At 55.1% G+C, this 20,603-nt stretch overlaps 1 protein-coding gene across 1 annotated transcript; it reads right to left on the bottom strand.

Annotated features, from left to right (window-relative positions):
• Positions 1–233: 233 nt before the first annotated feature.
• C7H1orf115 (chromosome 7 C1orf115 homolog) lies at positions 234–9,508 on the bottom strand. Its single transcript, XM_055144620.1, has 2 exons — positions 9,203–9,508; positions 234–1,914 (listed from the first exon to the last, which is right to left on the bottom strand). Exons 1-2 carry the CDS (start codon positions 9,464–9,466, stop codon positions 1,795–1,797), a joined length of 384 nt encoding a protein of 127 aa, XP_055000595.1. The 5' UTR covers positions 9,467–9,508; the 3' UTR covers positions 234–1,794.
• Between the last annotated feature and the right edge of the window lie 11,095 nt (positions 9,509–20,603).

Here is a 20,603-nt window from a genome sequence, read left to right as displayed (position 1 = left end):
AGAAAAAGGTCACAGGTGAAACCACGAGGGGCTGGAACGATCGGACAGCAGGGTGGGCATTTGTCTTGCAGGAGGCTGACTGGGTTCGAACCCGGCATCCTGTATGGCTCCCCGAGTCTTCCTGGAGGAATTCCTGAGTGCTGAACCAGGAGTAACCCCTGAGTACCACCTGTATGGCCCCAAAGCCAAAAAATAAAATAAAATTACCCCAAACAAACAAACAAAACTACAGGTGAAAGCACTTAACAAACTGTTCTTTTGTAATTTACACCTGAAATCAAGACGGGGTACAGAAGCAGGGAAGAGACCGCCTCCCACGGCACTCAGCTCTGCGCCGACGCCCGCGGCCCGCGGAGAGAGGAGGGTCAGCGCAGAAACAGGTGCGGGTTGCAGGAGGAATGGCCAGGGCTGCTGGAGAAGGTCACCTGTGTGTGTCACTGTCCATGTGGGCCGTGTGCACCTGACTCTCGGCCCCGGCCTGGGGGCCACTCTGGGTGGTCCTGCTACATATCCACGTCGGACAGTTCTGCCCTGGTTCTTAGCCAGGTGCTCTGCGCTCTTCCTCCTTCCAGCCGTCCGTCTGTCCATCCTGTCTTCTCTGCTTCCCTGGGCTGGACTGGTGGCACGGGCATGAGAGGCCTCCCTCCTGGCACCTGGCTCAGGGGACAGCAGGGTGTGGCCCCAGCCCTGCAGCCAGCGTTCTAGATAATTCTCCCAACAGCAAGGGGATCCTGCAGGTGGGGTTGGCACCTCTGCTTCGCTGTCCAGGCCTGGTCTGGCCAGGTGACAGTCCCTGTCCACGCTGACCATGAATCCAGGGAAGGGGGCACACCACGCCCTCAAAACCCAAGGGGAGCACCTGGGCAGTGGGACCCCCAATCCTCTCCAGCCCCCCGAACTCCCCCAAACTGACTCAGGACATCCCAGCCTGCACTTGCATTTCTTTCCTACTCCCCCGCTGCCGGCCGCTCCCACATATTCTCTCCCTCCCTCCCTCCCTCCGTCCCTCTCTCCCTCCCTCCTTTCTCTCTCTCCTTCCACCACCTCCATCTCTCTCTCTCTCTTTCTTCCTCTCTCCATTTCTCTCTCTTCCTCCCTTTCTCTCTCTCTCTCTCCTCCTCTGTCACCCACAGGCCAGGTGATCTGGCTTCTTCTCCCTAGCGCAGCCATTGGTCCCAGGCAGCCAGCAGAGACAGGAGATGACCAGCTCTGGGTCCAAGCACAGCTGGGGTGAGCCTGGGCTCCCCAGCTCTGGGCTGCACCCCTTCACCACGGCACTGGGTAGTATGTCTGCCGCTTGCACGCTCAGAAATGCACCTTCTTTGACCTCTGCTGCCTGTATGCAGCCTCCTGGTGGGAACGGCTGGAGAGAGTGGCAGTACAGAACATTCCAGAACACACTCTCCTGCTGGTGGGAGCAACAGACAGCCTGGGGCAGGAGCAGCCTGGCCTAGAGATCACGCCTGGACCCAGGCCTGCTCCTCCCCCACTGACACCACCACGGTGACCCCCCTCCAGGGCTCCCCCGTGTCTGGGGTTGGCACCTACCCCAGCCCCAGTCCACGGACAGCTGGTTCCAGCAGACCAACACAGAGTCTAGAGCCAGGCCGAAGAGGTCAGCAGGTGGCCAGGGCAGCCTGTCCACAGCACGTATCCGCCACGACAGAGAAAGCATCATTCGGCTTATTCCAAGAATATTGGGGGTTCGAGGACAAGGGATGGAATGTTTCTGGCTTCGTGCCTCCCAGAGCTGAGGTCCCAGCCCTGCAGTGGCACCGGCCCCCACCGCACCCACTAGCGGACGAAGGACACCACGCTGGTGGCCACTCCGAAGGGGGCCGAGTAGGCAGCAGCGAAGCCCTGCAGGCCGAGGACCACGTAGCGGCAACCTTTGCTGATGACCTTCCCGAAGTTCTGTTCAGGGAGAGGAAAGAAAAAGCGAAGGGTTAGTCACGTGGTGATGACACACAGACACGGACACAGACACACATACAGAGACACATAAGCACACATAAACAGACGCGTGTACACACAGACACACACACATACACACAGTCGCATAAACACACAATCACAGACACTCATACACAGACACACACAGGCAAATAAACACACATAAACAGAGAGACACTCACACACACACACACATAGACACGCAAGCACATACATGCGCACACATAAACACAGACACTCCTATACACAAACACACACACAGACACACAGGCACGTATAAATACATAAACAGAGAGACATTCATACACTCAAATACATGTACACACAGAAACACAGATGTACATACACAAAAACACAGAGACAATGCACACAGATACACAGACACACACCCACAGAGACACATGCACACAGATACATAGACACACACCCAAAGACACATGCACACAGATAGATACACAGACACACACCCACAGACACAATGCACAGATACATACACACCCACAGACACATGCACACATACAGACATACACATAGTGAGACAGACACACAGAGAAACATACACATACACAGAGACACACACAGATACAGATGCACTCATACATGTGCATAAATGCAAACACACACACATAAACATACAGGACACAGTCATACACAGAGACAGACATACACAAGACACACACGCAGGCATACACAAACGGGCCATTGGGATATCCGATCGCTCATCGGGGCCAGACAGGAAGGACCCTCCGGCCTTTCTCGGGGTGTGGGGGGCTAGCAAGCTGCCTCCTGGGGTCATGCCCACCCACATTTCTTCTCTTGGCCCACAGCCCCTTAGGTGGTCTCATTCATTTCCGGGATGGTCCCTGCAGCCGGGCACCACACCCCCGCCACCATGGGGCATCTCCCCAGCACGCGGGTGCCCTGGACGGTGCCTGGGAAGCGTGGGCACTCAGGCTAGGCCGGGTTCACTCGACTGCAAGCATCGTCCCCCAGCAGAACCAGCGCCCCTCGGCTCCCCAGAACGGTCCCAACACCCCTGTGACTCTGTTTCCCCCGAGTTAGCCCCTTCCCGACCCTGCACTCTCTAAGAGGGTCCGTCGGGGGACCTCGGGGCTCCCCTCGCTGCCCCAGCCCAGAGCCTTGAGGGGGTGGATTAGCCGTGTGCTCCGGGGTGCAGGGCTCTGGATGGCCACAGCAAGGATGCCGGGTTGCTGGCGTTTGCAGAGTCCTACAGCTGTGAGGAGAGAGAGATGTCTAGCTCCCAGGGAACCCCACGTGGGGCTCAGAGGTGCCTGGTTATGCCGAGCTCTGGGCTCCGTCCCCGGGTCACGTGCACTCCTGGCACTACTGGGCTTACAACCTGGTGTGTGTAGGGGGCTGAGAGAGAGAGAAAGAGAGAGAGAGAGAGAGTGTGTGTGTGTGGTGTGTAGGGGGCTGAGACTGCTTAGAGACATCAGAGGGGGCTGAGAGGGTTGTGTGTGTGTGTGTGTGTGTGTGTGTGTGTGTGTGTGTGTAGGGGGCTGAGGCTGCTTAGAGACGTCAGAGAACCCAACTTCCCTGTTTGAAACCTTAACAAAACTGGAGACCAAGTGCAGAACTGCCCCACGCTTGCTCCAGGCCTGCAGCAAGCCAACACCTTCCACACTGCATTTCCTGGCATTTAAACAGACCCGGCCAGAGCCCCGAGGCCAGGGCGGGGGGCTGCTAAAATAGCTCATGCTTTGGAACAGATGCGAGAGCTGGGGTGGAAGCGACACCAGCAACTCCCTGCAGTGACAGAGCAGACCCCCGACCCTCAGCCAACACCGGCCGCCCGCTCTGCCATGCACATGCTCCTGCTTTGGGCCCTGAAGCTGGAGGCAGCACCTGCGGCCTTTTTCTGCCCCCTGCCCCAGGGCCTGCGTTCTGCAGCTTCTCTCCTCTGCTGGGAAGAGTGCAGCTGGGTGGGAGGGGGACCCAGGTGCGTGGTTATCTGCAGACATCCCCTCAGAATCTTGTCTCTCCCAGTGCTCTCTCTCAGTGCTCTCTGTCTGTCTCCGTCTCTGTCTCTCTCTCTTGATGGCTGCAGGTCCCCGTTTCAGGTTTATGCCATTTCCTCTCCTCTGTAAAACCTGGGGGCAGAGCCCAGCTGCTCCCTCATGCATGACGGAAAATGAATGTCCCTCTTGCCAGTCCAGCTGGGGATGTTTCCTTGAGTTTTCTGGCTTCAGAAGCAGCTGGGAGTGGGGGGTTTCCCCTGCACAACCCCCACCCCGACTCCATTAGAGTTGCCCGAGGGAGCAGATTGGAGTCGAGTTTTGGACCCAGATCCTCTCTCCAGGGGCCGAGAGCACAGTGAAGGCAGACGGTGGAGTCAAGCCCTCCCTCAGCCTAGTCCTCCCCTCAGAGCCCACCAGAACCCTTTGACGTGGCCAAAGGGGCAGTGCAAGCAGAGGGAAGGTGAAGAACTGGGGGCTGGCCGGGGGTTAGCTGCGGGGCGGGGGGCGATCTGCGTCAGGCTGCCTGAGTCTCTGCAGCGCATCCTGGCTGGATTGCACTTTGCAGGTAAAGCTTGTATTTGGGGGCCACACCCAGTGGTGCCCAAGGCTTACTCGTAGCTCTGTGCTCAGGAATCACTACTGGTGGTGCTGAAGGTCGAACCCGGGTCGGCTGCACGCAAGGCAGATGCTCTACCCTCTGTGCTAAAGCTCCGACCCCCACGCAGAGCGTTTCTAAGCAGCTGCAGGTTCGTGGTGACCCTGCACTGAGCCCAACGTGCAGGGCTGTTTTCCAACAGTGTGTGTGTGTGTGTGTGTGTGTGTGTGTGTGTGTGTGCGCGTGCATGCGTGTGCACACCTCTAACTGACTACAGGAAGAAGAAATGTGGTGTCCATGTGCGTGGGGCGCCAGGTGCACGGCTCGCTTGGCTGGGATCCTCACTCTCCTGCAGGGTCTGAGACCCCATGGGCAGGCGCCCCAGGTGTGCCTGTTTGGGGGTCCGTGTAAGGACGCTGCAGAGAGCAGGTGCAGGAGTGGGTGCTGAGAGAAGCAGGGACTGGCAGAGAGAAGGCACCACAGACAGCTACAACAGGGGGTTCCCGGGCGCCGGGCGGAAGGGAGTGGCGTTAGAGCACTCTGCACCGGGCAGAAGGGAGTGGCGTTAGAGCACTCTGCAGGGGATGAGGTGGGTCTCGAGGACCCCGTGAGGCCGAGGCACCTGCATGGAAAGTCCCCATCTGCCCCCGTGAGGCGTGCTCAGAACCCGGGCGGCTTCAGAACCCCTGGCCAACGGCGCGATGAGCTGGGGAGAGGTCACAGCGGGCTGAGTCCAGGCTGTGCAGACAGGGGCCAGCGCTGCACAGTTCCATGAGCCACTGCTGGGCAGACCCTGGGGGCAGGGGCCAGGCCCCACCAGGAGTTGTCCCTGGTGACAAAACCAAACAAAACCAAAACAGAAAAGAATGGAAGCATGCCCCTCCCCCCACCATGTCCTAAACCCTCTAACCAGGAGGTGGATCATGCTCAGAGGAGGAAACTGAGGCAGAGAAGCCTGCAACTAAGGTCACCCAGGAGGTGGGTCAGCAGCGTCGGCGGTCTGGCTCCAGTGCCTCGACCCCCACTTAGAACAGGGGGGCGGCCTTGTCCATCTCGAGTGCATCTTTCCTGAGCAGGGCGGGCGGGGGCCGACAGGGAGCCAAACCCCTCTGGGCGCCCTATCACCCAGCGGCACCATTTTCTGTTTGTCTTGGGGCCACACCCTGTGATGTTTAGGAATGACTCCTGGCTCTGTGCTCAGGCCACACTCCTGGAGATGCTGGGGGACCCTATGTGGTGTCGGGGAATGGAGCGGGGTGGCCACTTGCAGGGACAGCTGCGCCGTCCCTCCCTGGTGGCCCCTCTTTCAGCTCTAGTTCGCCTCCTGCCACACGCAGGCCCCTGTCCTCCGGGCGGCGGAGAGGGTGCAGCAGAGACACCCAAGTGCACAGCGCACCCCGGGGCCCCCAGGCACAGCTGCGAGGGCGGCCTGCTCTCCCCGCGCCCAGGAAACGGTGGAACAACAACAAAGGCCAGGCCCCTCCTGAAACCCCACTGGGCGCCCGCTGGCAGGAGGCCCAGGCTGCAGGGGACGCCCGGAGCCCCAGTGGCTGGCGAATGCAGGGCCCCAGGGGGTGTCGCTCCTTGCACGTTCTGGAGCCAAGCGCCCTCTCTGTGACTGTCGTCACCGGGAAGGAGTGAGCATCCTGATGGGGGCAGGAGGGCCTGAGGAGCCTCAGTGTGGGGCAGACACACTCCTGGGCGGGGTGCTGCCACCCCGAAGCTGTATGCTGTCACCACCAAGGGTCCCTGCTCTCCCCGTCAGCCAAAGCGTCCTGAGCGACGCGGAGGGCTGGGCAGAGAGCAGGGGCTGAGCCGGAGCCGGGCCGCCTCCGTGGGGCCTCTCCTTCCTCAGAGGCCTCCGGAGAGGGGGAGCTGCAACCACCTCCTTGGGGGGCTGTGAGCCCTAATACCACGCTGTGCTCTCGAGGTCACCTGCTGAACCGGCGCTTTCTCATGGACAGCCGCCACCCCCCACGGGCTGGGAGCTTTTCTTAAATAAAACAAAAAAGAGAGAGAGATTTACAAAACATTAAAAAGTCAGCAGAGCCCGAGAGGGAAGGCCGCTTGATTTGCACACGGCTGACCAGAGTTTCATCGCCAGAACCCCATATGGACTCCCGAGTCCACTAGGAGTGACCCCGAAGCACCAAGGCAGGAGTTAGCCCTGACTCACTGCCAGGCATACAGAAAATAAAAGTGAAGAAAATAAAAGTCAACATTGTGAAGTGTGGGGGTTCAGGGGCATACAGTACATTTCCCATACTGGCGACCATCCCCACCATCCCCCCTCTCTCTCCTCTCTCTCTCCCCCTCTCCCTCCTCTCTCTCCCTTTCTCTCTCTCTCCTCTCTCTCCCCTCTCTCTTTCCTCTCTCCCTCTCTCTCCCTCTCTCTCCCCTCTCTCCCTCTCTCCTCTCCCTCTCTCTCTCCTCTGTCCCCTCTTTCCTCTCTCCCTCTCTCTCCTCTCTCCTCTCTCTCCCCTCTCTCTTTCCTCTCTCCCTCTCTCTCCCCTCTCTCCCTCTCTCCTCTCCCTCTCTCTCTCCTCTCTCCCCTCTTTCCTCTCTCCCTCTCTCTCTCCTCTCTCTCCTCTCTCTCTCCCCTCTCCTCTCCCTCCTCTCCCCCTCTCTTTCCTCTCTCTCTCTCTCTCTCTCTCTCTCTCTCTCTCTCTCTCTCTCTCTCTCTCTCTCTCTCTCTCTCTGTGTGTGTGTGTGTGTGTGTGTGTGTGTGTGTGCGCTCGGGGTCTTATCTTGGAAGGGGCCTGGAGTTGACCGTGCATGGTAAGCCCCTGTACTGACTCTCCATCGCCTCCGAAACATTTTCATCATCATCCGCCAAGGTAAAGTCACTCCCAACCCCCAATCCCAGTGGGACTCCCAACCACCGATCTTTGCTTGGTTTCTCCACACTGGCCTCTCCACTTCCTCTGCAGGTGGGACCCGCGTGCTGGCTTCTCTGACTAAAGGTTTTCTCTGGCTGTCCTGCTGGAGTAGCACGAGGAACACATCACTTTTCAGGGCTAACCCCATTGTTGCAAAAAGCTCATGCTTTTTTCAGTTACCACATGATGGACTTTAGGGCTGTTTCCACCTATTGTAAATAACATGTGGTCTGTGTGTGTGTGTGTGTGTGTGTGTGTGTGTGTGTGTGTGTCGGAGACTGTTGCCACGTTTTGTGTATATGGAGTGGAAGAGCTAGTCATGTGGCAGGCCTGGAGGGAGAGGAGAGCGGGCAGGGCTCTTGCCTTGCACGTGGCCGACCCGGGCTCAATCCCTGGTACTCCGTATGATCCCCAGAGCCTGTCACGAGGGATCCCTGAGCACAGACCCAGAAGTAAGACCTGAGCACCAACAGGTGTGGCCCCCAAACCAAAACAAAAAGAGATCATGTGGAAGTTCTGGGTGTCAGGTTCCCAGGAGTGGCCAATGGCTCAGCCACAGCGCCCAGCCACATGTGTCCCATGAATCGCCACCAGCAAGTCCCACTTTCTCAGGCTGGAGAGATAATACAGCGCTGGCCTCCAATGCCACCGACCCAGAATCAATCCCTGGCACTGTTTACTGTCCTCTGAGCACCCCCATGAGTGACCCCTGAGCACACAGCGCTAGGAGTAATTAAGCCCTGATGCCAGCCAGGGTGGTCCCCCAGAACAAAATAAGAATAAATAAAATGTTAAAAAAAAATCCTATTTCCCACCTCTTCTCCAACACTCATTTCCTTGTGCCTTCCTCTCCCTCTGCTTGGGTTATGGAGGCCTCCACCAAGCCACATTCCCGGCCAGCTGATGTTCTGGAAGGACCTTCTCAGAGTCGTGCAGCAGCACCGTGTCATTAGCCGTCCTGCTGGCCCCAGTGTCCGAGTCCCCCATCATTCAGAAAGCTCCCAGACTGGTTTGAAACCCTCATCCCTGGAGAACTGCCCCTGGCACATCTTCCTGCGTGGCCTGGGGGCCTGGGGGCTGGCCGAGGGCAGGGCTATGTGACCCCAGGTCTGCACCTCCATACACGCACTGTGACCCCTAAACTGTGAGTCTCTGTGCCCCATTGCCAGCCCCTTTGTGCTCAGCGGTGCCCAGGAAGAGGAAGGCTGGTGTGGACCCCAGTCCCTGCCCTCAGTTTGTACCAACAGGCGTTACCACCCCACCCAGAAGCTGCTGCGCCAGGCGGGGGTGACCAGCTTCGGGCCAGTGACATGTGCCCTGGGATGATAAGAGGCCCGGGAGGATGCAGATAGCTGGCCTCCTATCAGATAGGGCTGTGGCCTTTGGCTGGGCCGGCACGGGGAGCCCGGTGGCTTTCCCTTCCGTGGCCTTGTCCAGGGGGCAGGGACAGCGATGGCCTCTGGGAGCTGCCTCTGGACTTTGCGCTCTGCAAAGCGCCTCTTTACCCAGAATCGGGATTCTAGTCATTCGCTCTTCGCGACCCCCCTTGTTTGCGGACAGAGGACTCCTAGGAGAACGGGGAAACAAACAGCCTGGGTCTGAGGGACGCTGGGCTGTCCCTGGTGGCGGGGGCGGGGGTCTCGGGTCCACTTGGGCTTCGGGGCGCCCCGGGAGCGGCGGTTTCCCAGCGCCGCTGCGCCCCTGGGGCATCCTTAGGGGTGGGGAGGTGCCGGGCCCCGACGGGAGCTGACCGCGGGGCCGTCGGGGGTCCCGCGGGCGGGCGGGGGCGCACCTACCTTGCCGTACTTCTTCAGCTTCTGCCGGTAGCGCTTGCGGGGCTTGCCCGCGGGCGCCGGCTCGTCCAGCGGCTCGTAGCGCTCGGGCCGCGCGGCCAGGGGCAGCCCCCGCGCGCCCCGCGCCCCCCGGCCCGCCGCGTCCGCCGTGCCCGCCGCCTCGTCCCCGCACTCGGCCAGCTCCAGGATCGCCGCCTCGTCCTCGGCCGGGCCGCGGCCCCGGAGCCTGCCGGCCGCCTTGCTGCGGAGCCGGGCGCCCACCGTCATGCTGCCGCCGCGTCTCCCGCCGGGCACCGGGCAGACCCCGCACCGCGCCCCGCCCGCCCCGCCGCTCCCGCCCCACTCCCGCCCCGCGCCCGCCCGAGGGGAGGTGGCCGTGGGAGCCGCGAGCGGCGCCCCCTGGCGGCGGGGCCTTCCCGGGGCCGCAGCACCGCACCTGCAGCTCGCCCGGGCCGGGAAGGACATGAGGGCGCGCTGACCTCGAGGGCCTGTCCTGCAAGCCGGGATGCCCAGGAGGGAGGGAGGGGATGGGGCAGAGAGAGAGAGACAGAGACAGACAGAGACAGACAGAGACAGACAAGGAGACAGACAGAGACAGAGAGAGACACAGAGACAGAGACTGACAGAGGCACAGAGACAGAGAGACACAGAGACAGAGAGACTGACAGAGACAGAGAGGCAGACAGAGACTGAGAAAGATACAGAGAGAGTGACAGAGACAGAGACACAGAGAGAGACAGACACAGAAACATAGAAAGACACAGAGTGACAGAGACAGAGAGAGACAGAGACAGACAGAGGAAAAGTGCCAAGCTGGGGTGGAGGTGGGGGCAGGAGGAAGACTGGGGACATTGGTGTTGGGAAATGTGCAACTGGTGAAGGGGTGGGTTTGGGAACATTGTATGACTGTAACTCAATTACAGACAACCTTGTAACTGTGTATCTCAGGGTGATTCAGTAATAAATAAGATATATTTGCACTGAAGTGGAGGAAATGAACACTCCAATACCGTGACTTCGTTGGTCCACCTCCAGTCGGCTGGGATGGCGATGATGACTGTTGTGGTGTTAGTCGCAGCTGGGAACCCTTTATTTCCATAGCTGGGGCAGAAACATCAGACGGTGCCTAGGTTTCTTCTGGGAGCAAAAGCCCTCCCCCTCCCCAAACGCTAGAGCGAAGTCGTACTCCGCTTAGGGGTAGGGCTTCTGCAGCCAGAAGGCGCAAACTAGGGGAAACGCAGCGTGGTCGCGGGACAGCTGTAGAGGAGAGGGAGCCCCGGAGCTAACGCCGCCCGGTGTCCTGCGCCCTGCGGTGCTTCTCCCCAGCGCGAGCCGGAGCTCTGCAGAGAGCGCGTTCCCGTCCCCGCTGCTGCCCGGCTGCCCATCGAGCCGCCAGGCTGCACGCACAGGGCGGACTTCTGCTTGGCCCACACCCCAAACTCCAGCCACCGCTGCCCGGGGCAAAGTCTTCTCTCTCCGTGGTGCTTGGCCGGGATGGCCTGGGGGCGGAGGCCGGCGGCTCACCTCTGCTCAGCTCCAGCCCGGACCTGGCGCCCACCTTGTGGAAGGTTCCAGGAAGCGCGCGCGCTTCTGGCTCTGGCTTCTGCTCCCGCGCAGCTGCGGTTCCCCCTGGACCTGAGGGGCACTGGGGGTCCTGCCTCCTCGCCGGCTCGCTCTACCTGTCGCCTGATTCTGATCAAGCTTTGCAGTGCAACAGCTCATCCTGAAAAGCATTCTTTAGCAGCACTAGAGAGTTTTGTTTTCTTGGCTTATATTACTCAAAAGCCATGAAAGAATTTGAAAACGACTGAGTTATGGGCACTTAACAATACTGGGGGCAGAAAACTAAATATGATAGAGAAATGCGGTCTGAGTTAGGACTTTATGGGCCAAAAGAACATTTCTGGGAACTCTCCCCCCAAAATAAAGTACATTTGTGTGTATTCTCCCTTGCCAATGGCATGCCATTCTAATATAGAGGTAGATATGTGTTGCACACACACATAGATTAATTTATATTAATTTATAGGTATGTATCATTTGCTTTTATCCAAGTAGATTAAGATTCCCTAATGACTGGATTTATAATCAATTAACATGAAAAACTGCTTTGTCACATACATTGCAAGAATCTGTAAATTATTTTTTAATTGTTGTAAGGCAAATGTTACCATTCAAAGTATGTCAGGGCTGGGATGTGGCTTGTGGTAAAATGTATGGCCAGCCTCTGTGAGGCCCTGGATTTGACTTCAACTCCTGACTCCTGGAGCATTTTGAGAAATTATTACGTTACTCCCCACCCCCAGGACTGCAGGGACTGAGCCCTATAAAAAAAAAACAAAGGAAAATAAAAGCAAATGATAATTTATGCCTGCCGCTTCAAATGGCCAGGCTTGGATCCATAGAGCTATAGCTATCAGAAGAGATAGCTAAATGTCCTCTTCAAATATATGAAGTTGATAAAGATGAGGTGAAAGGAGATAATTGTAAAACTTATCTCAGGAGAGGATTTGGGGTGTTGAAAATCTAACTGAAGTTGTAGGTGCTGGACACAGTTCGAGCTACTGGACAGTGTGGGTCCTAATGGGGCTGTCTAGGGTTGCCCTGAGTGTCTATTTCTCAGCCTTGCCATGCTTACTGCTGTGCGTTGGATCACCGGAGGTGAGTCAGAGATGAAAGGAAACTTGTGTTTGGTCCTTTTTGTTAACACTTAGCAAAAACTGTTTTTATTTTTTTGTTTGTGTTGGGGCCATACCAGGCTGTGTTCAGGACTTACTCCTGCCTCTGTGCTTGGGGGGTCACTCCTAGAGGGACTTAGGGGACTCTATGTACGTTGGGGGTCACACCTGGGTTGGCCATGTGCAAACTTCCCCGCTGTACTGTCTCTCTGGCCTGTCAGGACTGTTTGATGCCCTCCCTTTCCTTTTTTATTCTTAGGGCCCATTCTGTGTTGTTTTTAGTCCTCCTTCACCACTTCGTCACCCCCTTAGCCCCCACATTCCCTTCTTCCCTCGCCCTCTTCCCCTTGTCTAACCTGGCAGTGTCCACTGGCTGATTTCCATTTTGTTTTGTCAGTTTCACCTCCTCCCAGTGCTCCCAGTGCTCCTGAGGCTGTGATCACCCAATACTCGCCTTTTTCCTTCTGACTTATCAAGATTCACATAATCCTCCCCGCCCCCAAAGCCTTCCAGGACAAATTCCCCTCTTCTGGAGAGTCAGAACACAGCTCTCTGCCTTTTGGTTTGGAGGTCACGCCCAGCAACGCTAGGGGTTGCTCCTGGCTCTGTGCCCAGCTGTCACTCCAGTGGTGCTCGGGAGCCATATGCAGCGCCACGGACAAAGCAGCCACATGCCAGGCAAGCGCCTTATCTTTTTCACTCTCTCTCAGGTGCCAACTTTCGTATCTAAAATAAAATTGCTGAGGGGCCAGGGTGACAGTACGTAAAGATATCGTAGATAACGCTGCAATAAACATCGGGGTGGATGAAACGTCTCCTGTTGATGGTTTCAATTTCATCTTGCGGATGAAATTTTCATTTTTTGTGGATGCTCCATCTTATTTCCCACAATCCTTATCCAATGGACATTCCCATTTTCCACTATTTTGGAGACTGAAACAAACTCGTAAAACTGAAAACCTTTTGCTCGTGTCTGAATATAATCACAGAGTAGGAAGTAGTGAATGGTTTAGGTGAGGGGGAGAGGAGATAGACGGCCACTTTCTCCCAATCCGCCTCTGTCACCCCCGGGCCAGCACAGGCCAGAACCCCGCCAGCCCCACGAGGTGGCCGTCAAGCCACACCTGATGCCTGCTTACCCTTAATGCTCAAGAGAGAACGTGGGCTTCTCCAGAGACAGAAAGAGCTCCAGTACACATCACTAGAGGGGACATGCAGGCGACACGTGCTCAGGCACCTGGCACGCCCGGCCACACGGGCACAAGCAGTGTACGGGCTGAGGTAGCAGAGGCATGCACGGCCTTTATGCAAACTGGCTTTGTAGGGTTTTTTCCAAGAGGCCCCATGTGGGGATTCTGGCTAGGTAAGAGTCTGTTGCTAGGGTGGTTGCCAAGGGGGTAGAGTTGGGAGCGGTGGATGGTCTTTGGAATTCTTTTCCTGGCCTTTATTCCACTGGAGCCTATCTTGGAGGGGGTCCAGCCTTCCCTGGGTCTCTTGGTGCTAGGTAAGTCTTGTGAGGCCTCTGAGCTCATAAGATGTTTTTATTTTTGGTTTTATTGCTCGGGGCTATTGGTTTTATTACTCCCTAAGAATTCCATTGCCCTGGGGGCCCTTTTCTATCTATGTGTCTACATCGGTAGGAGTAAAATCCTAGAACTTGCTGGAAGCTTACCCATCCAACATGGAAATGAACAGAAAGAGACTGGAAAAATAGTACAGCAGGTAAGGTGCTTACAGGCAGCTTACTTGTTTGATCCCCAGCATCTCATTTGGTCCCCTAACCCCCCCAGGAGTGATCCTTAAGCAGGAAGCCAGGAGGAAGCCCAGACCACCAGTAAGTGTGGCCCTCAAACAAAACAGTGAAAACAACAAATGTGTGTATTTTAGAAAGCTCCATGGCCCACACAATTGCTTTGGCTGACTGGGGTCACTTGCTCACCAAATCAGAGCAAATGATTACAAGTAATTAAAATTCAAGGAGTCAAGATATGAAAGTCCAACAGCTCATCACATTTTTGGGATGGGAGGGGGTCACAATGGGCGATGCTCAGGGGTCACTCCTGGCTCTGCACTCAGGAACTACTCCTGGCAGTGCCACAGGAAACTTGTGGGATGCTGGGGATAGAATGAACCGGGTTTGTTGCATGCAAGGCAAACAAACACCCTCTCTGCTGTACTATCTCTCCAGTCCCCTCTTCAAATTTTCAAAGAGAAAAAATCATGGGCTCTAAAAATGATATGATGGTACATGAAGTTTACTTTGGATGTCGTTTTAATATATTTCTTTGCATTGGGACTTTGCTGGACTGACATAACATGAAAAGAATGCTGCGTCCCATCGAGTAGCAGGAGATCTGCGTTTGTGTCCGGAGGGCACACTGGGAGTGCAGCTTACCCCTTGCCGACACTCAAGCAAGCAGCCTGAGCAAGCTGGAAAAGTGCAAACCCCAGCTGAAGCAGACAAGGATGCTAGCGTCAAATTCAGAGCGTCGACAGAAGAATTGAGACATGATGTTAATTAAACGGGGGGACCTAGGCCAGAGGATTCGAGGGTGGTGCAGGGAGGTGTCCACTGTGTGGCTGACCCACAGGTTCCAACTGTATGGGCGGCAGTTGGAACAGCGCTGCAACTGGGGAAGGGCTTGTCTGCCCTCTAGTGGTTTTCTCTTATAGTAACAGATATGATTCTTCCCAATATCCAAATGTTTGGGCCCAGTCTTTGGCCCTTCGGGGGTGGCGGTGAAGGTGCAGTACATTTGGCCAGCAAAAGTATAAACATGGACACCATGTTACTTGATGACAGTAAAATCTTTTAAAAATAAAAACCAGGGGCTGGAGCGATAGCACAGCGGGTCGGGCGTTTGCCTTGCACGCGGCCGACCTGGGTTCGATTCCCAGCATCCCATATGGTCCCCTGAGCACTGCCAGGAGTAATTCCTGAGTGCATGAACCAGGAGTAACCTCTGAGTATCGCCGGTGTGACTCAAAAAGAATAAACAAACAAACAAACAAATAAATAAAAACCAATGTCAAGGCATTGCTGTTTTCCAGGCTGGAATGACACCCATCCTGTCAGATAGCAGGAATGAACCCAGTGAGCAGAAGCTTGCATCGACACACGCATTACTATGTAGCACTGTCATCTCGTTGTTCATCGATTTGCTCAAGCGGGCACCAGTAACGTCTCCACTGTGAGACTTGTTATTGTTTTTGGCATAACGAATATACCACGGGTAGCTTGCCAGGCTCTGCAGTGTTGGTGGGATACTCTCTGTAGCTTGCCGGGCTCTCTGAGAGGGACGAAGGAATCAAACCTGGGTTGACCACATGCAAGGCAAAGGCCCTACCCGCTGTGCTATCACTCCAGCATTACTATGTAAACACAGAAAAACAGACCAAACACTTCTAGACTGATTTGCAAAAAAAAATGGTTATTTGGGGTAGGGGAATAACACCCACACCGGTTGCTGCTCTGGGCTTACTCCTGGCTTTGTGCACAGGGATCAATTCTGGTGGTGCTCAGGGGACCATATGCTATGCTGGGGCCAGCCTGGAGCACGGTGCTTACCTTACCACGGCCTGGTCTGCCCTCCCAGCTCCTGCTCTGTTATCATTGCGGGGCCCGAAATAGAAGCCACTGTCTCACAGGGAGCCACACCCCGGCCCTCAAGACAGGGATGCTCTTTCTTTCTTCCGGGTCTTCCTTCACACGACTGTTTTCTAATGCCAGTTTGTTTTGGTTGGTTAATCAGCTGTAAGTAAAGGACAAGGACTGCCCAGTGTTGGTCTGAGCCCCACGGTGCCCAGGGCCCACTCTTACTCACATGCAGTGAGGGCTGAACTTGGGGCCTCACACGGGCTGGGCATGTGCTCTGCCAGGGAAGCCTTGTCCCTGGCCCATTGTGTATTTTTGTGCATGTGTATTTTTGTTTGGGGGCCACACCAGAGGTTACTCCTGGTGGTGCTCAGGGGACCATATAGGACCCTGGGAATTGATCCCGGTATGGCCATATGCAAGGCCAGTGCTCTACCCATTGTACTATCACTCTGCTTCCACATTGTGTATTAATTTTTTTTTTAATTCTAGGCACCAGGGTGTAAAATACTGTCACTGTCACTGTCATCCCGTTGCTCATCGATTTGTTCGAGTGGGCACCAGTAACGTCTTTCATCGAGAGACTTTTTGTTACTGTTTTTGGCATATCCAATACGCACGGGTAGCTTGTCAGGCTCTGCCGTGCGGGCTCCAAACTCTTGGTAGCTTGCCAGGCTCTCCGAGAGGGGCGGAGGAATCCAACACAGGTCCGCCGCGTGAAAGGCGAACGCCCAACTGCTGTGCTATCGCTCCAGCCCGTAAAATACTGTCATGTATTTTATTTATTTATTTTGCAGGGGAGTGGTTCTCACCTGGTGGTATTCTGGGCCTACTCCCAGATCTGCACGCAGGGAATCACACCTGGTGGGACTTGGGCGGACCACATTGGGTGTTGGGGATCGAATCCGGAATCCAGGTCAGCTGCATGCCAGGGGAACACTCTACATTCAGCACTATCATTCAGGCCCCTGCCATATTATTTTAATGACTGCTTTCATACTTATGACATCCTTCTTTAACTCAACTCCACCTGCTTTACAATGACATCTTGTGTAGAACCTTGTCAACCCTTCTGGTCTTTGCGGATCAGCTACATTGTTGACAATTGGCTTCTGTCGTGAAGCCTACATTCTTACCACTTTGCTTTCAACAGCCGTTTTCAGAGCTCATTCCTTTATGGAGCTGATGATCTGATATACTTGCTTGATTTGTGACTTTTATTCCACTCACGTATCCACTTGACAGTTAATAACTTTCAATTCTATTTTCTACTAAATACAACAATTTCATGTCACTATTAAATCTATCATTTCTACCTTTACTGGTTGTCAATTGATTCCCCTCCCCCCACCCCCATCCCCCACCCACAGCCTGGGTTCTATCTTCCTGCATATTTGAAAGAAGGAAGACTTTAATTTTTTTTGAGGGGGGGTTCATATTCTGCAGTGACCCCTGGTGGGTGTTGAGGGCACCATGTGAGGTGCGGGGGATGAAACTGGGGTCAGATGCATAAATGTAGGGAAACTTCTCAGTGGATGCCAGATATTGTGACTGAAACCGCAATTTGGGTGGAAGGAGGTGGCACCCTGGCAGGGTTCGGGGAGGATCACGTGGCACTGGGGCTCGGGCCTGGGGCTCTGGCATGCAGAGATGTGCATGCAGGATTGAGCACGCAAATTAAATGCTCTACACTGAGCCACACTGCCCTAGGATCCACATTTTCTTGCCTCCCCTTCCCCCTTTTGGTTTGCTTTTGGGCCATACTCAGCAAAGCTCAGGCTTACTCTTGGCTCTGTGATCAGGGCCACTCTTGGAGCGGTTCAGGGAACTGTATAGGGTGCAGGAGATCAAACCCAGGTTGGTTTCATACGAGTCAAGCAAGGCAAGCGCCTACCTGCTGTACTATTGCTAATGGCCCTGAATCCACATTTTCTTTTGGTTTCGCCACACCCAGTGGTGCTTTAAGCTTACTCCTGGATCTGTGCTCAGGACCACTCCTGGAGGGCTCAGGGAAACCACAGAGCTCGCTGGGGATTCAGCCTGGGTCGGCCGCGTGCAAAGTGCCTGACTTTGCACTGCACCATTACTCTGGACCCAGAATCACATTTTCTCATCCAATCAATAATTTTCTTTAAAAATAGGGGGCTGCCAGGGAAAAGAACAAAGCAGAGGTGCCTGGATTGCTGACAGGCTCCTTTCTGGGGCTCCAAGGCAAGCATCACCATGGCAACCCCAAGCTGTGTCCCCCCAATCACGCACCACTCCCGGGGGGCTCCGCAGGGCTGATCTCTCTCCCAAAGCTTCTTATGATATCATCGTGTGAGCTTTCTAACTGCAAGTCACTGCATCCATCCAAGCGAGTTCATTAAAAAAATGAATCCCTGGCAAACGGCTCTCCTGTCCCCAGTGTTCATGTGTTGGGGTTGCGGCCACCTGGGTGAGGCCACTGCAGGTCATCTGAGAACTCAGGTCCCGAATTCCAGCCATACTGAATTGGGGGGACTATAAGAGAAACTAGGATGGAGCGGGAGTGATAATACAGTGGGTAGAGCGTCTGCCTTGCTCGCAGCGCAGATGTCTCTCAGCTTGGACCCCCGCTAAGAAGGAGAGGCAGAGACCTGGCTCCTGGCGGGGGTGGGGGGTGCTGCTCTCCTGAGAGCCCCGGGAGCTCATCCTTGAGAACGCCTCAAGCTCAGTCCCACTGTCATCTCTGTCGCTGTCCAGCCTTGGCCCCCCTGTGCTGGGAGGCAAGAGTGTGAAGGGACATAGAGACGGGGACAGGAGCCAGCAGTGCCGGGTGAGAGGGGGTCCCCCGTGCCCAAGTTCACATTCCTCGCTAAGAGTTGGGCTTGTTGGGGCCGGAGAAATAGTACAGCGGGTAGGGCGTTTGCCTTGCATGAGGCCGACCCGTGTTCAATTCCCAGCATCCCATATGATCCCCCAAGCACTGTCAGGAGTAATTCCTGAGAGCAATTCAGAGCCAGAACTGACCTCTGAGCATCACTGGGTGTGACCCAAAAAGCAAAAAAAAAAAAAAAAAAAGAGTTGGGTTTGTGGAATGTGCCCCGCACTGGGCATGGTGTCAGGAACTCGGGAAGGTGAGTGGTAACTCGTTCCTTCTCCCCGCCCCTTAGAGTCAGGAGAGATAACACAGGGGTTAAGACCTTTCACACGGCCAACCCAGGTTCAATCCCTGTGACATCCCATGTGGTCCCCCAAGGATAGCTGGGAGTGCTCCCTGAGCCAGACTCAGGAGCACTGCTGGCTGTAGCTCAATCTGCCCCAGACCCTCCAAAAGAATATTTACTTTTTTTTGCTTTCTTTTGGAGGGGGAACTTAAATATATTACTAAACATGTTTATTTAAAAATAGACATTAAATATATAGTGTATAACTGGAGCAATAGCACAGCGGGTAGGGCATTTGCCTTGCACATGGCCAACCCGGGTTCAATTCCTCCATCCCTCTCAGAGAGCCTGACAAGCTACGGAGAGTATCCTGCCTGCACAGCAGATCCTGGCAAGCTATCCATGGTGTATTTGATATGTAAAAAACAGTAACAAGGGGCTGGAGTGATAGCACAGTGGGTAGGGCGTTTGCCTTGCATGCGGCCGACCTGGGTTCGATTCCCAGTATCCCATATGGTCCCCTGAGCACCGCCAGGAGTAATTCCTGAGTGCAGAGCCAGGAGTAACCCCTGTGCATCGCCAGGTGTGACCCAAAAAGCAAAAAAAAAAAAACCCAATAAAACAAAAAACAGTAACAACAAGTCTCACAATGGAGACATTACTGGTGCCCACTCGCAAATAGATGAGCAACGGGATGACAATGACAGTGACAGGGAACTGCAATTCAATCAGCTTAATCAATGGCTGAATAAATAGCAGTGCTTCTACATCATAAAAAAAATAGGGGGCTGGAGTGATAGCACAGCAGGTAGGGCTCCTCCTCCCTCCCTCCCTCCTTCCTTTCCTTCCACAAGATAGTTTTAGTAAAAACATTTTAGAAATGTGAGGGGAAAGAGTGATACACAATCAACAGAGAACACAGATTTCTCCAGAATGGAAGAAGCCCAAAAATTCATCTTAGGTTTTGGGTCACACCTGGCGATGCTCAGGGCTTACTCCTGGCTCTGTACTCAGGGATCACTCCTGGCAGGGCTCAGAGGGACAAACGGGCTGCCGGGACCAAACCCGGGCTGTCCCTGTGCAAGGCAAGCACCTCACCTGCTGTACAATCTCTCCAGTCTGGCCAACCACTTATTTTAAGACAAAGTTTCCCAACAGAACCCTGGACGAGGAGCCTGAGAGTGAGGGGGCGGCGCGTGAGGACAACCGTGGCGAGAGCTGGACACAGCAGCGCTGAGGAAGAGGCTGTTCCCAGCGGCGTCTCCCGCTGCTCCCAGGGTGGATCTCTGCCCTTGGCTTCCTTTCACATCAATCAGGGCCAGGGACCCTTTTTTTTTTTTTTTCCGCCCAGGGCCAACTGGATATTTAGAGCATCATCTTTGGATGGTACCAGCCAGCTGGGACACGGGTGGCCCACAAGAAGTGTCTGTCTGTCCCGAGGGACCAGGGCCGAGCCACGTGATCTCACAGGCATCGAAAGTTGGAAGCTCCTTACTCCTGAGTCTGACCTTCCCCCTGCCCCCAGCCTCCCCCTCACAGCATCCCCCTTTCCCAGACTCCCCGGAACACTGATGGCGTGGCTCCTGTATGAGCTCCTTCACTAGGTTCTGCTTGGGGTGGTCTTTGGGGCACTGACTGTATGTTCGCATATTTCATCTTCCCCAGGGGCACCCTAGAGAACTGAGACCCTCATCCACAGATGTAAGCATCCGCTGCTTACTTAGGCCAGCAAACTCATGGTGTCCCACATGGATTGTTGTGGCTCAACACAGTGGATGTTTCTCGGGAGAGATGGAGAACCAAATCCTCCCTTCGAGAATGTCATTAGGTCCCAGCTCCAGATTGGATTTCAGCTAACTCATCATCACTTTTTTTGTTGTTTTTGCTTTTGGGGTCACACCTGGTAATGCTCAGGGGTTACTCCTAGCTCATGAACTCAGGAATTACCCGTGGCAGTGCTCAGGGGACCATATGGGATGCTGGGAATCAAATTCGGGTCTGTC

The sequence above is a fragment of the Sorex araneus genome, chromosome 7 (assembly GCF_027595985.1).
Source record: "Sorex araneus isolate mSorAra2 chromosome 7, mSorAra2.pri, whole genome shotgun sequence".
Classification (NCBI taxonomy): Eukaryota; Metazoa; Chordata; class Mammalia; order Eulipotyphla; family Soricidae; genus Sorex; species Sorex araneus.
Note: the sequence above shows the minus strand (reverse complement) of the source record. Positions and strands in the feature narration are given on the sequence as shown.

Excerpts from the sequence above, each read along its gene's own strand:
- C7H1orf115 (XM_055144620.1), bottom strand. The coding sequence starts at position 9,466 with ATGACGGTGGGCGCCCGGCTCCGCAGCAAGGCGGCCGGCAGGCTCCGG. Across the intron at positions 1,915-9,202 it reads AGCTGAAGAAGTACGGCAAG|AACTTCGGGAAGGTCATCAG; the intron begins GTAGGTGCGCCC and ends CTCCCTGAACAG.